Source organism: Procambarus clarkii, chromosome 67, assembly GCF_040958095.1.
Source record: "Procambarus clarkii isolate CNS0578487 chromosome 67, FALCON_Pclarkii_2.0, whole genome shotgun sequence".
In the NCBI taxonomy this organism is placed as follows: Eukaryota; Metazoa; Arthropoda; class Malacostraca; order Decapoda; family Cambaridae; genus Procambarus; species Procambarus clarkii.
In genome coordinates this window covers 17,896,856-17,912,966 of record NC_091216.1, presented here as the reverse complement: position 1 = coordinate 17,912,966, position 16,111 = coordinate 17,896,856, and the positions used below count along the sequence as shown (strand labels likewise).

The 16,111-nt window shown below is 42.3% G+C and overlaps 2 protein-coding genes across 4 annotated transcripts in view; one reads left to right on the top strand and one right to left on the bottom strand.

Annotated features, from left to right (window-relative positions):
• The window catches only part of LOC123767767 (uncharacterized), a 672,233-nt gene that overhangs the window by 11,898 nt on the left and 644,224 nt on the right, over positions 1–16,111 (bottom strand). For both annotated transcript variants that reach the window (XM_069310378.1, XM_045757807.2), the window contains one exon: positions 1,079–1,204. In XM_069310378.1, coding sequence (XP_069166479.1) covers positions 1,079–1,204 — 126 coding nt within the window. The remainder of the gene's footprint in view (positions 1–1,078; positions 1,205–16,111) is intronic.
• The window catches only part of LOC123767769 (uncharacterized), a 23,305-nt gene continuing 10,891 nt past the window's right edge, over positions 3,698–16,111 (top strand). Inside the window, exons 1-2 of one of the 2 annotated variants that reach the window (XM_069310379.1) lie at positions 3,698–3,943; positions 10,544–10,681. In XM_069310379.1, the coding sequence (XP_069166480.1) occupies positions 3,793–3,943; positions 10,544–10,681 (289 nt within the window). In that variant the 5' untranslated portion in view covers positions 3,698–3,792. The remainder of the gene's footprint in view (positions 3,944–10,543; positions 10,682–16,111) is intronic. The other variant, XM_045757813.2, reaches the window with a different exon arrangement.

Below are 16,111 nucleotides of genomic sequence, written 5' to 3'. Positions count from 1 at the left end.
CGAACCTAACCAACCCTACCTAACCTAACCTAACCTATCTTTATAGGTTAGGTTAGGTTAGGTTGCCGGAAAAGTTAGGTTAGGTTAGGTTAGGTAGGTTAGGTAGTCGAAAAAGCATTAATTCATGAAAACTTGGCTTATTAGGCAAATCGGGCCTTGCATAGTAGGCTGAGAAGTGTGTTCTGGCTACTAGGTACGACATATATATATATATATATATATATATATATATATATATATATATATATATATATATATATATATATATATATATATATATATTGAGAGAGAGTGTGTGTGTGTGTCTGTCTTTGAAGACTGTTAATTATAAAGTCATACACAGGAGTAAGTGATAGAGGTTCAGGCGTTACATGCACAACAAGTGGGGGCACAGAACACAATACCACACCTTGTGATGTATAGAGGACAGGAGTGGGGCACAGAACACAATACCACACCTTGTGATGTATAGAGGACAGGAGTGGGGCACAGGACACAATACCACACCTTGTGATGTATAGAGGACAGGAGTGGGGCACAGGACACAATACCACACCTTGTGATGTATAGAGGACAGGAGTGGGGCACAGAACACAATACCACACACCGTGAGAGACAGAGCACATCATGTCACCAGCTGTATACACTGCACCACTCACGATCACCAGAGTGTCAAAGGCTTCCCATTTGTCTTGATGGGAAACGATCGACCGTCGGGATTTTGAATTACTGCAGTATTTTGGTATTAACGGCTTCGGCGGGTAGGCGGTTCCATTGTATTATAACCCCTGTGGGTGTAACAGCATCTCCCGTTTTCTGTCCTACATTGTGGCTTGTTGAGCTTAAAACCGTTGCTCTTTGTGTTACATCTGACCTCTTAAACAAGTGGTCCGTATCTTCTTGATTATTACAAAAAATTATTGTTTTTGATTTTACAAATGTTAAATTAGAGACTTCAGGATAAGTCCTAATCTAATCATTAATAGTTTAAATTAGATTCTTCATTATTAATACATCTATGATCTGAAAACTATTTTATATAATCGCTTGTAATTTATTTACATTTATTTAAACTCACCGAGACCAAGGTATGAACACAGCGCGCGAAGTTCATTGAGGTTAGGGGAGGAGAAGGTGACGGCTCGCCCCCTCCCTTCCCGCCACGGCTTCGTCGCCTTCTGGATGTCCGTCGGTTCGTACCACACTGTTGACAAGCATCACCATTGTAAAACTGTACACTATAAATACATGATGTATAAAATAGGTTTAATATATAAAATAGGTTTAATAATATATAAAATAGGTTTAATACAATTGATAATTATTAGGTTTAATTATTTAGGACAATTAATAGGTTTAAATTGATAGGACCTGCCCGAAACGCTGCGCGTGCTAGTGGCTTTACAAGACTGTAATTACCATATTTGTATCCTCACATTCCTTATGTACATTCTTGTATATGCATAAATAAAAAATAAAAAATAAAAATAATATATAAAATAGGTTTAATAATATACACCAGTGGTGGTAAGGGGTACCACCACTGGTGTAATTAAAGGGCCCCCACTACCTCGAGGAAGAAAATCAAGAGTGTTTAGAAGACTGCGTGGATTCTCACTGAACACTTTAATCTTTTCACCACACTACAAGCTGAGTGTTGTCCCACCACACTACAAAGCTCAGTGCTGTACCATCACACTACAAAGCTCAGTGCTGTACCACCACACTACAAAGCTCAGTGCTGTACCACCACACTACAAAGCTCAGTGCTGTACCACCACACTACAAAGCTCAGTGCTGTACCACCACACTACAAAGCTCAGTGCTGTACCACCACACTACAAAGCTCAGTGCTGTACCACCACACTACAAAGCTCAGTGCTGTACCACCACACTACAAAGCTCAGTGCTGTACCACCACACTACAAAGCTCAGTGCTGTACCACCACACTACAAAGCTCAGTGCTGTACCACCACACTACAAAGCTCAGTGCTGTACCACCACACTACAAAGCTCAGTGCTGTACCACCACACTACAAAGCTCAGTGCTGTACCACCACACTACAAAGCTCAGTGCTGTACCACCACACTACAAAGCTCAGTGCTGTACCACCACACTACAAAGCTCAGTGCTGTCCCACCACACTACAAAGCTCAGTGCTGTACCACCACACTACAAAGCTGAGTGTTGTCCCACCACACTACCACACTACATATGCATGGAAGAGTCCTTATGACCTCTCCCAACCACATGCCCGAGTGCATTCGGGTTATGTGGGCATCTATTTCACCCAATCAAGGTTTAGGCCACGGAGCATACAATATAGAGTGATAAACCTCTATGGTACACAGGCTGCATTTTAAAGACTTGAAATGTTAAACAAAGGCGTTTGGCATTTTCTAACGTGGAATGGACAAAATAAAATTGATAAAACAACACGTTCATAGGTGGTTGTTGATAGTTTGGAAGGCATCGACGGGATCGTTCATATGTGCGTTGGTTTATATTAAAAACTAAATAAAGAACAATCAAAATTTCGCCAGCAATCCTAAACACTATATCCTTGACAATAGGCTACGAATGTTTGACATGGACCCAGTGCCCAAATTTTCCTATCTGAAATGTTGACGGTAATAAGTTTTAGGACCATTTCTAACATAAATAACCTAACCAATTAAAGAACACATTTCGAAATGTATGAACCAGTTAAGGAGAAATTTGCCAGCTGTATGCTTTATCAAGCTTAAGAGCCATCACCCCATATTGGAAAGCTGCTTCCCTTGACCTCTGTTCAGTTGGAACAAGTCGCTTAATCTTCAGCGTTTTGAATTTACGGATTTGACTATTGAAAATTGTTTAACCCGGTTAAAATTCTAACCCCGTCAGGCTACATAATGACATTGAAAGTTTTTAAAACATCACTAAATGCCAAGATTTAAAATTTGAAGCTGTGGCTTCTGTACGTCACTCGGCCAGTCAGGTTAAACAATGTGGCTCTGTATGGTACCTGGATAGGTGACCACATGATGACAACCTTCTTCTTGGGGCTGGAAACTCTACAAACCAATTAAGGGTTTTCTATTACCTACAACGTTTAATTAACAAGAATCGCCACACTGTTAAATCATACAAATAAATGACATTTATAACATACCTAGACATCTGGTAACAGCGTTTCTTCATTACTGCTATACACTGATAAATATTGTTTCAAGACAATACTCTTGGCTCTACTTATAATAGTGTATAGTTAATACTAATATAAATTAATCTGTTGTATGTGATATATATTACCTAACATGCAAATTCTCATATTATATATATATATATATATATATATATATATATATATATATATATATATATATATATATATATATATATATATATGTGTGTGTGTGTGTGTGTGTGTATATATGTCTTGTGACCACTTTAGTTTCATTTTCCACCACCTTACCTGTGCTGGACTTGAAGACTTGGCAGCGCCGCACAGGTGACTCCCAGGTACTGTTTACACTACACGTTTGTTATTTGTAACGCTGATCTCGTTTCACTTAACCTAGTATCTCTATTTACGCTAATCTGTAGGAAGTAATGTAAAGATTATAGACCCTTAATTACAATCAACGGGCATTTATTAGAAGACTGGAGAGAGAATTGGATAAGATAATTGTGAGTGGTGGCAGTTGAGCGAGGTGGTAGAGGACCATCAACAACACAGCCAGTGGTCGGGCGTTGTGTTATGGGGACTTGAGGGCTGTGGCACATTTTCGAAAACCTGGTGACCATTATGAGTTCTTACGAGTCATTCGAGGCCACAACCTATCCATGGGGCCCTTCAATCTACTTGATATCTTTTCTTTCCATCGTGATATCCTTCTGCTCGCCTTACTGGCTGGCCAATGATGGGGAACTGGAGGATGGCCATTTCTCCAACACAGGTGAGTCTTTTTGGCCTTTCTCCGCCACATTCGCTACCTCCAATGCCTTAACAATAGACATTCATTACAGTCAGGATGCAATGTGTAGCTTCTGTAATAATCCACCTTTGTAATCGGGGAATTAAATATGCTGGTTGCGACAGGACATGTGAGGGGGGCGGCAGCTATACCACCAACCATCCTGTGGGTTAATTTATTCCATCAATGTATAGCTAGCTCTTGATTCTTTATCTGTACTCCCTCATACATAATAGAGTAGCACCCTACTGACGTGTATGCAAGCTTGTTAAACAAAACTTCGAAAATATGAATGACGCCGTCAGTTTGGAATGACAATATACGCTAACTGAAGCAACACGTGTGTACTGAATCTTGCAACATTACTAAACACATGCACCGGTTACATGAACATGATACGTTACACCTACATAACTTTGAAGTTCAATAAACATTGATATACAACTGTCACGGATATTGCAGGGAGATTTATGACACATAATAAACTAACTAAAAAAAACTGTATATAGCCTACAATTGTTCATTAAAATAAGGATATCTTCAGGTAGAATAACGACAAATAAGTGGATATTACTAGTTTTCTGTAATTCGTTACACTATCAAACTTCAATAATATTTAGAAAATATTGAACCGCTGTTATATCAAAAAACAATTATCTGTATACTGTAAATTAAAGATTAATGATAATTATGAGACTTCAGGGAAGTTTGTATACTTAACCGTTGTTGCTTTTGCTTGCAACACTTCAATATTCATGTTGCAGTTGTTGCACTAGTGAAGATGGTCATTATGAAGCCCCCCCCCCTCCACTTGTCACAATGTTACAAAAATGATATGCTAAATTCCCCCAACCTAACCACTAGAAGATGAAGATGACGACGACGTTTCGGTCCGTCCTGGACCTTTCTCAAGTCGATTGTCGTCGTCCCTTCACCTTCTAGTGTGTGGTCTGGTCATCATATTTGGTTGGTTGTTTCAGCAGCGTTGTTGTCATTCTCTGTATTACACGTGATACTTACCACAGCATTCATAACCAAACCCAAACTTGTTTCCCACAAACAGTTGTATGTACAGTTGGGTTCCTTCTCGACTCACAATTGAGAATCACTGACGGGACATAACTGGTTAGGTACGTTTCCTTTCATCTTGAAGGGGACCTCGATATAAGCCTAACGTATATGCATACACGCTGCATGTCCCCGACATAACGATTTATTAATTATTATATCCATTTAACCAATGTTTGACAAGTATTGTACGACGTTTAAGCGAACATTAAGTTCACTAGCTAGCAATAGCCTGCAGATAAGCAGCTGAGGGGCAGTATCAGAGTAAGAGATGCTGTGACCTCTGCTGATCTGTTGAAGTCGACACAACCCCTGCAGTATACCTCTCACCCCAACTACGCTCACAGAAATGATTCAGTGTTGCCAATGCACCCTGCAACAAAAGTAATGAGCGTAAACTTTAATTTGATATGGCTATTATACATGCTATTGACGTGGTATGCCAAACGCAACCCACGGTTTTTCAGCAAGAAAAATCCTCAAGCCAATATACCTGAAAGGACTGGAGATAATAATCTGTAGGTTCGTAATTATTATTTACATTAATGAAGAGATTAATAATTCCGGTGGCGACGAAGATTACCGGTATGGAGATTTAGTTTAGTGCATTTATTATACTCTCCCTATTTCAAACCTCTCGAGGGGGTAGTGGAAAAAGTTTCAGAGGTACATAATGGGTTCAGGAACAGAACCCCCAAAATTCGTATTGCTAAGTTACAACACTGATAAGCTATTTACAGTTTGCTACAATAAATAAATCGTCTCTTCAGAGTTATCAAAAAGCTTTACAGTGACCGCAAGTAGCCGAAACAGTAAGTGAACGTTTGCTAATTGAATCAGCTGCACAATTGTAATATCCACATCATGCTCCCCACAACCCTATGCCGGGAGGACAAAATATCACCCCTTAAAATTGCGTTGGATAGAAAGAGTATATAAAATAATAAAGTAACGGTAATAAAAATTTAACAAAAGCGAGATATGGTTCGATCACATAAGGCCAGATATGGTTCGATCACATAAGGCCAGATATGGTTCGATCACATAAGGCCAGATATGGTTCGATCACATAAGGCCAGATATGGTTCGATCACATAAGGCCAGATATGGTTCGATCACATAAGGCCAGATATGGTTCGATCACATAAGGCCAGATATGGTTCGATCACATAAGGCCAGATATGGTTCGATCACATAAGGCCAGATATGGTTCGATCACATAAGGCCAGATATGGTTCGATCACATAAGGCCAGATATGGTTCGATCACATAAGGCCAGATATGGTTCGATCACATAAGGCCAGATATGGTTCGATCACATAAGGCCAGATATGGTTCGATCACATAAGGCCAGATATGGTTCGATCACATAAGGCCAGATATGGTTCGATCACATAAGGCCAGATATGGTTCGATCACATAAGGCCAGATATGGTTCGATCACATAAGGCCAGATATGGTTCGATCACATAAGGCCAGATATGGTTCGATCACATAAGGCCAGATATGGTTCGATCACATAAGGCCAGATATGGTTCGATCACATAAGGCCAGATATGGTTCGATCACATAAGGCCAGATATGGTTCGATCACATAAGGCCAGATATGGTTCGATCACATAAGGCCAGATATGGTTCGATCACATAAGGCCAGATATGGTTCGATCACATAAGGCCAGATATGGTTCGATCACATAAGGCCAGATATGGTTCGATCACATAAGGCCAGATATGGTTCGATCACATAAGGCCAGATATGGTTCGATCACATAAGGCCAGATATGGTTCGATCACATAAGGCCAGATATGGTTCGATCACATAAGGCCAGATATGGTTCGATCACATAAGGCCAGATATGGTTCGATCACATAAGGCCAGATATGGTTCGATCACATAAGGCCAGATATGGTTCGATCACATAAGGCCAGATATGGTTCGATCACATAAGGTTTCCCGTGGCACGGTCTCCTGCACTTCAGAAGAAAATTCATAAATAATTTAAACAAAAACACTGGATTGCTTCTCTCTCACCACCTTCCTTTGTACCATCTCACTCCTCTCGTTTTCTCCCACCTCGTACCTTCCTTATTCACCTGTCTTTGAATGTAAGTAAGAATGAATGTAAGAATGTACTGGAAGAGATGTAATAATCAGAGTTCGTAAGTAAATATTAGGAGGAGACGCCAAGTCAGGAAGATAATCATTACCATATATGTCGTAGGCTATGCAAAAGGTCCTAAATATTACCCAAGATAACATACGCAAGCGTAAAAAAGACAAGACGAGCAGCGTCAAATATAATGGATTCATCAAGATTTCTATCGAATGACCAGTGACTAAGGGCCATTGGGAAACATCTTGAAAATCAAGACATTTTATGAGGTGCACGACTGTAAGTGGAACAATGTAATTCGGACAATGAGAAGCAACGCGTTCCATTAATTTTTTGTTAGTTTTTAAACAAGCTTAGATGCACAACAGTGTGCTGCTACCTTATGATATCCGAGGGTTACAGAACATAGATCAAAAGCTAGCTCTAAGTTCATTTACTAGTTCCATCCCTGGATGGTTTGTCATAGATGGAATCGGGAAAAGCACAAGATGCGAGTCTAGCCTACTAGCCTGCACTAGTAAACTTTGGACACAGCACGAGAATATCTTCCAATATACATGAGGAATGAAACGGTTACAAAGCTCAAAGTAGCTCATGCCATTTGCTCTAAAATCATAGAAGACAGGGTATTCATAAATATGATGCTGGAGAGGGTGTCCTAATAAATCCACAAGGGCCGTGACGAGGATTCGAACCTGCGTCTAGAGTGCTCACTTTTGAGATATTCATAACCTGCTGCCACCTGCCATGATTATCGATATCCCAGACTACGTCTGGTAATTATTGGTCGAGTGATGAGGGTGTGAAAAAATTGTAGATAAATTGTATATGCATTGCATTATAAGTTGTATCAGTACTTTAAACTTGTTCTCATCGTCAGATATTTCATGTTATGGTGTTATGATTTTCTCATAGGTAAGTAATTTACTGTAAATTTGTGTAAACTAACCCAATTATAAATGTACAAAGCAGACATTTATGAATAAAGTTATGATTTATTGATTGCCTGATTACAATGTTACAGTGTCTAGTGGATATTTTTTGTTGTCAGTACATATAATTCCTTATACTAGTGATTTCTGCCCTTAGAGCGTCAGTAATTGCTCTTCTGTCAACCATCGTTTTTCAAAATAGTATAGTTGCTGTAAGTGGTCGATGCGTAGCCTATCACCCGTTTCCTACCGGCCATTATGGTCGTAGGTGGAAGACCATCTTGAGGTTATCTTGAGATGATTTCGGGGCTTTAGTGTCCCCGCGGCCCGGTCCTCGACCAGGCCTCTACCCCCAGGAAGCAGCCCGTGACAGCTGACTAACACCCAGGTACCTATTTACTGCTAGGTAACAGGGGCATTCAGGGTGAAAGAAACTTTGCCCATTTGTTTCTGCCTCGTGCGGGAATCGAACCCGCGCCACAGAATTACGAGTCCTGCGCGCTATCCACCAGGCTACCAGGCCCCTCCATGGGCCTCGTAGACCATGGGGAATTGGTTACAATTACAAGTACGCAGATTGTTACCAGTAATGCCAGACCATCAATCTTGTCGACAGTCTCAGATTTCAGTATAAATTACTAAAAAAAAAAATCGAATTCGAATCGAATCGAATTTAACGATTCTTCGCGGCAGGGGATCGTATTCCAGGGACCTGCCCGAAACGCTACGCGTACTAGTGGCTGTACAACAATGTAACAACTCTTGTATATATCTCAAAAAAAAAAAAAAAAAAAAAAGCATCCTAAGCCAGCCCCGTCCTCTGGAGCAAAAGTCTACACACCGTGTAGACTTGGGGCCTGGTAGCCTGGTGGATAGCGCGCAGGACTCGTAATTCTGTGGCGCGGGTTCGATTCCCGCACGAGGCAGAAACAAATGGGCAAAGTTTTTTTCACCCTGAATGCCCCTGTTGCCTAGCAGTAAATAGGTACCTGGGAGTTAGTCAGCTGTCACGGGCTGCTTCCTGGGGGTGGAGGCCTGGTCGAGGACCGGGCCGCGGGGACACTAAAAGCCCCGAAATCATCTCAAGATAACCGTTTGTAATAATAATAATTATTATTACCGGTATTTGTTATATCATATAGTTTTATATTGTTACAGTTATTGAGCCCTTCCTCCTGTTGAGGAGGACTTACAGTAACGATGAGGAGCATCGTACATATTATTGACGTAAAAGGCGATTAGAAAGTAGAAATTGGTACTATTGTATATGGACAAACTGGAAAGGTTTTTGTATTGATATTGCAAAGAAAACTTAACCTAACCTTCCTAGGCCTAATGCACGCAATCTGAGGCCTAATATAGTACATATATTATTGTTGTCTTAGATTCAGCTACTCAGAACAAAAAGTTGTAAGTAGCACGGGCTATGGTGAGCCCGTAGTGGACTTGACTTACCTGGCTGTCGCTGTAGTACATATACGCGCTATATAAAGCCTAGGAATATTTAAATTTGGTTTTTACCTTTATTTTTTTCGCACTTTATAAAGTGAATAGTATTAAATTCTATGTAATTGTCCAGTACGTCTATATATGTACGATGGTTCACAGTCACAAAGAACTATGTAAACAGTAGAGTACCTTACCTTGAGGTTACCTTCAGGTGCTTCCGGGGCTTAGCGTCCCCGCGGCCCGGTCGTCGACCAGGCCTCCTGGTTGTCGGACTGATCAACCAGGCTGTTGGACGCGGCTGCTCGCAGCCTGACGTATGAGTCACAGCCTGGTTGATCAGGTTGAATTATTAGTAATAATATAAATTAAAAGAATTAGTTTTGTAGAAAATAGCTAGAAAATGTTGTCTATAAATATTTATTAGCATTTTCTATCATTTAACGTTAATTGCAAATTATTAAGTTTGAGTCGTAATTTTACTTATGTCTTACATTAATCAATCGTAATTATAAATTATAGTTATACATTAAGATGTAATTATTATCCACATGTATTTTCCATAATCTTGTGTAATTAATTCATATTATATGTAATTGTTATTATAACTTTAAAAATATATATTGCTCTATGTATTTATAATTATTATCAATACTTATTTGTGTATATTATTACATTAGCTATAATAACTTTGTGACAAAACTATCATTCAAACTACACACTAGAAGGTGAAGGGACGACGACGTTTCGGTCCGTCCTGGACCATTCTCAATCGACTTGAGAATGGTCCTGGACGGTCCTGGAATGGTCCTGGAATGGTCCTGGACTGGTCCTGGACGGACCGAAACATCGTCGTCCCTTCACCTTCTAGTGTGTGGTCTGGTCAACATACTTTAGCCACGTTATTGTGACTCATCGCCTGCTCATTCAAACTACTATGGTATAACCATAAGATGTTGTTATGGTATGTTATAGTATGTTATGGTATAACCATAAGGTTGCTGTAGTGTATTACTGAGTAGGCCCCGTACACACAGGGCTGTGGGAGGTGTGCTTCACTAACTACCACGACTACACCTACCGCTACGACAGGATCTACGACGGCTGCTACTGGACCCTCGACGAGGAGATGCACGTCATATCTGACCAGCTGAGACGACGTGAGTTAACCAAGATTTGATTTTTGTGTTATGAAATAACAGCAACGAATCTGCCTGACTGCTTGCGCGCTTGTGTAGTGGGGTAACTGCTTGCGCATTTCCGCCTTCACAGGGAACTAAACAGGAACTTGTTGTTTCAGGTTTCAGTGTTATAATTTATTTCAGGTTTTCACGTTATTTGCCAGTACAGTATAGGGCTCGGGGAGTAGAACAACCCCCTGAACCTCATCCACGCTGCCTTGGGCGCTTTACCTTAACATTACCTTTTTAAATTGATTTATAGTAATAGGTTAAGATTTGTTTTTGGACAAGTCTGCCTGTAAGGTCCCGGTAGTAGAATTAGGTTCGTTCTAACTCACAATCGGGAATTCCGGGTTCGAATACCGGTCTTCTTGAGGTTATCTTGAGATGATTTCGGGGCTTTAGTGTCCCCGCGGCCCGGTCCTCGACCAGGCCTCCACCCCCAGGAAGCAGCCCGTGACAGCTGACTAACTCCCAGGTACCTATTTACTGCTAGGTAACAGGGGCATTCAGGGTGAAAGAAACTTTGCCCATTTGTTTCTGCCTCGTGCGGGAATCGAACCCGCGCCACAGAATTACGAGTCCTGCGCGCTATCCACCAGGCTACGAGGCCCTGGCTCTAGATAGAATGGTTCGGCGAGTTTCCTATTTTACCTCATTTCCCTGTTCACCTAGCAGTTAATAGATACCCCGGGAGTTAGTCAGCCTCTTGTGGTGATGCTTGCTGGGGAGGGTTAGTAGGTCGACTTGTGGGAGGAGGGGGGACCTTGACCTGCCTAACATGTATATATACTGGCTGCCTGTCACCAGACACAATCAATTTTTATTATAATTAAGAATGAACAAAGTTGCCAATGCTGGGAGCCAAGTTCGTAGAGGAAATAGAGCGAGTTTACACTTTTCCGCTAAAAAGCGGTGACCTAAATTAAGCGTATCCTCGCCACCAAAACTGAGAGAGGACGTGAGTTAATCTTGAAATGTGATGCTAACTGCACTAGCTCTGATGATGTACTGATATCTCTGGTCAAATTACTGTAACAAGCCCCCCCCCCCCTCACCTCCCATCATCAGTACCCCTCCCCTAGCATCTCTCCCTCCCCCTGCTCTTTTCCTCTGCCATTCCCAACTCTCCCCTCCCACTCCCTCCTCCCCCACTCTCCCTCCCCACCCCACTGTAATTCCTACAGTTATGGAATAATGTCTTCACTAGTTCACAACACTCTCACACTCCCTCCCCCAAGTTCAATTCAAGTTCAAGTATGTTTATTGAGATAAGAAAGAAATACATCTTAAAGGGATAGAGTAGCTTAGGCTATTTCTGCCCCCCCTTCCCTCCCCCCTCGTCATCTCACCCCCGCATTTTATATCTAAATGTTTCTTTATGTACTTATTGTTGTCACAAGCGTTGAACTACACAGCACCGCTCCTGTGCCAGGTAAGTCCACTACGGGCTCACCATAGCCCATGCTACTTGGAACTTGTTCCGAGTAGCTGAATCTATAACAACAACGTTGAACTATCATTCAATAATTTAATGTCAGTTGAGGCAACATAACGAAGCGGTAAGCACACACTACAAATCCTGCTCGACTTGAAAAAAAAACCATTAAACAATACAATATACAATTCCCAATACAACTTTATAAACACACACAGACGCCTCGTCACGGCCCTTGTGGATTTGTTCAACTTTATTTAAATAAACGGTCACGTCAACAACATTTTGTTTTCTCAGTTCCAAGCACATTTTATGCTCTGGACAGGGCTAGAAAACTAATATTATCTTGCCTACCTATATTTTAGCAAACTTTTTTTTGTAGTGCTATTGGCGAGATTGTTTATTGGCACTGATGATAGCCATCGCGAGTGGTTATCGTACTTTTCATAGTACTATGTAATTTGTGCGTTGGGGATGATAACGTACATAACGAGACGTATTAGTTGATAGGACGGGTTGCGTCATCAATGGAGAAAATTTGTGTGTAAATTAACTGGAAGTGGAGTGTCACAGGACTTCCTCCCGGGATGGGTATGGGGTGCATAATAAATGACTGACCAAAGGCACCCTAACGTCCGCCATATACATAAATGGTCATGAGACAGCAGGAAACTATTACCTTAGTAATAGTTTGCTGCCCGAAACGCTTTGCGTAATAGTGGCTTTAGGCATTGTATGTACTAGCTCTATCTATAAAGCCAACAAACTTTGTAAAATCTCTTTATGTATGTACCTTACCTAAATAAAAATTATTATTATTATTATTATTATTATTATTAGGAAATTTGCTTGACAATAAAATTGGTATTAGATTCTTAAAAAAGTTCTAAAATAAATTAAATATTTCTTAGGAAGCAACAATCAGATGAAAGAAATGTGCCCAAACTTCTCTGACCAGATGCCAGAATTGAACCCTTACTCTTTCGGTTATGACCACACACACATGCCTCATAGGAGTTAGTTAGTTTTTAGTTTAGTTCATTTATTATGCACCCCATACCCATCTTGTGGGCGGTATTAATTGAATTCTACAAACAGGCAACAAGAATCAGACAAGAAAGAGAGGGGTGGGCAGAATGCATATTTTTGGATTGCTAGAAAGCTTTTGACACAGTGCCACACCAGAGACTAGTGCGAAAGCTGGAGATGCAGGCAGGAGTGAGACGGAAGGTACTCCATTGGATAAGGGAGTACCTAAGTAACAGAAGACAGCGAGTCACTGTAAGGGATGAGGTCTCAGATTGGCGAGACATCACCAGTGGGGTCCCGCAGGGTTCAGTCCTTGGACCCATACTGTTTCTTATGTATGTAAATGGTCTTCCAGATGGTATAGAATCATTCCTCTCATTGTTTGCTGATGATGCAAAAATTATGAGGAGGATTAAGACGGAGGAAGACAGTATGAGGCTACAAGATGACCTAGACAGACTGAATGAATGGTTATCTTGAGGTTATCTTGAGATGATTTCGGGGCTTTTAGTGTCCCCGCGGCCCGGTCCTCGACCAGGCCTCCACCCCCAGGAAGCAGCCCGTGACAGCTGACTAACACCCAGGTACCTATTTTACTGCTAGGTAACAGGGGCATAGGGTGAAAGAAACTCTGCCCATTGTTTCTCGCCGGCGCCTGGGATCGAACCCAGGACCACAGGATCACAAGTCCAGTGTGCTGTCCGCTCGGCCGACCGGCTCCCGGTCGGTCCAACAAATGGTCCAACAAATGGTCCAACAAATGACTACTAAAGTTCAACCGGAGTAAATGTAAGGTAATGAAACTAGGCAGTGGAAACAGGAGGCCAGACACAGGATACAGAATGAGAGATGAAGTCCTTCATGAAGCGGAGAGAGAGAAGGATCTAGTTGTTGATATCACACCAAACCTGTCTCCTGAAGCCCACATCAAAAGAATAACATCGGCGGCGTATGCGAGGCTGGCTAACATCAGAACTGCTTTCAGGAACCTGTGTAAGGAATCATTCAGAACCCTGTATACCACATATGTAAGACCAATCCTGGAGTATGCGGCCCCAGCATGGAGCCCGTACCTTGTCAAGCACAAGACGAAGCTTGAAAAAAGTACAGAGATATGCCACTAGGCTAGTCCCAGAACTAAGAGGCATGAATTATGAAGAAAGGCTGCGGGAAATGCACTGCACGACACTGGAAGACAGAGTAAGGGGAGACATGATCACTATCTACAAAATTCTCAGAAGAATTGACAGGGTAGATAAAGATAAACTGTTTAACACGGGTGGTACGCGAACAAGGGGATACAGGTGGAAACTGAGTACCCACATGAGCCACATGGACGTTAAAAGAACTTTTTCAGTGCCAGAGTAGTTAACAGGTGGAATGCATTAGGCAGTGATGTGGTGGAGGCTGACTCCATACACAGTTTCAAGTGTAGATATAATAGAGCCCAGTAGGCTCAGGAATCTGTACACCAGTTGATTGACAGTTGAGAGGCGGGACCAAAGAGTCAGAGCTCAACCCCCGCAAGCACAATTGAGTACACTACGCAGACTACTGCGCTACAGGGAATATAATCAAATATGAAGGGGCAATAAAAGAGTCATCATCGAGGCAGTAAGCAGGTGGACAAGTGCTACTGCCGGGTTCCCCTCCTCCCCACCTCTCCTCCCGCTACTGCCGGGTTCCCCTCCTCCCCACCTCTCCTCCCGCTACTGCCGGGTTCCCCTCCTCCCCACCTCTCCTCCCGCTACTGCCGGGTTCCCCTCCTCCCCACCTCTCCTCCCGCTACTGCCGGGTTCCCCTCCTCCCCACCTCTCCTCCCGCTACTGCCGGGTTCCCCTCCTCCCCACCTCTCCTCCCGCTACTGCCGGGTTCCCCTCCTCCCCACCTCTCCTCCCGCTACTGCCGGGTTCCCCTCCTCCCCACCTCTCCTCCCGCTACTGCCGGGTTCCCCTCCTCCCCACCTCTCCTCCCGCTACTGCCGGGTTCCCCTCCTCCCCACCTCTCCTCCCACACCAACTAATGGAAAATATAAAGAAAAGAATTTGAAGAAGTCAAATAAAGTTATCCTGATCGTTCTAGCCATCCTGAAGCCATTACTGGAGGGGTCGTACAACCCGTCCTCTTAACAATAACGTCACTTTTGGCTCGTATGCGCGCTATGGCCAAATTTGGACGTAATTTGAAATGAAATCGACTCACAAAAGTGACGTACTGTTCCGTTTTCTGTTTGAGTCGGCTAGCTTAGAAAAGGATTCTTTCCATTAACGTTTTTCATACCATTTTGAAACTTTATGAGAATTTCCTGCCTACCTAACCTATCAGAGGACCCTTAACTTACAGTTGTTGAAAAAAATCCCAAATTTATATTAATTTTTTGTTTATTTTCAAATTACGTCCATATTCGGCCATACAGGCAAACGGCCAAAAGCGACGTTCTTTTTAAGAGGACAGGTTGGGTGCTGGTTACCTCCCCCTCAAACAAAGAGGTTCTTCGCCCTCAAACGGAGGGGGCTACCCCCCCCCCCTTTCTATCCGGGAGGCTCATGCCCAGCTCCCACAATGACCAATCATAATGTAGGGGGTACAACCCCCTCCCCCTTATATAACCCATCATAATGAGACAGACATTGCAGCCAAATTAGCGTGCAACAGAGATGAAGTTGAATTAGATCTAGGTATCTTCATCTCTGCTGTCTAAACTATATTGGTCCAAACACTCAGGTCTAATAGAAAAGAAATTACTGACTCCCAACAACCTGAAAGTACTAGTATTAGAAGTACTTTCTTTGTTCAGATCTGAAACCTATATCTATGGGCAGCATAAAACGTCTACCAGACTGTGCGACACAGTGGTTGCCAGGATCAGGTTGGGTTACCGTTACCTGTGGCAGGTGGCTACAGGTGACGGATCACCCAATCCTGAGCACTCCAGGTGCAAA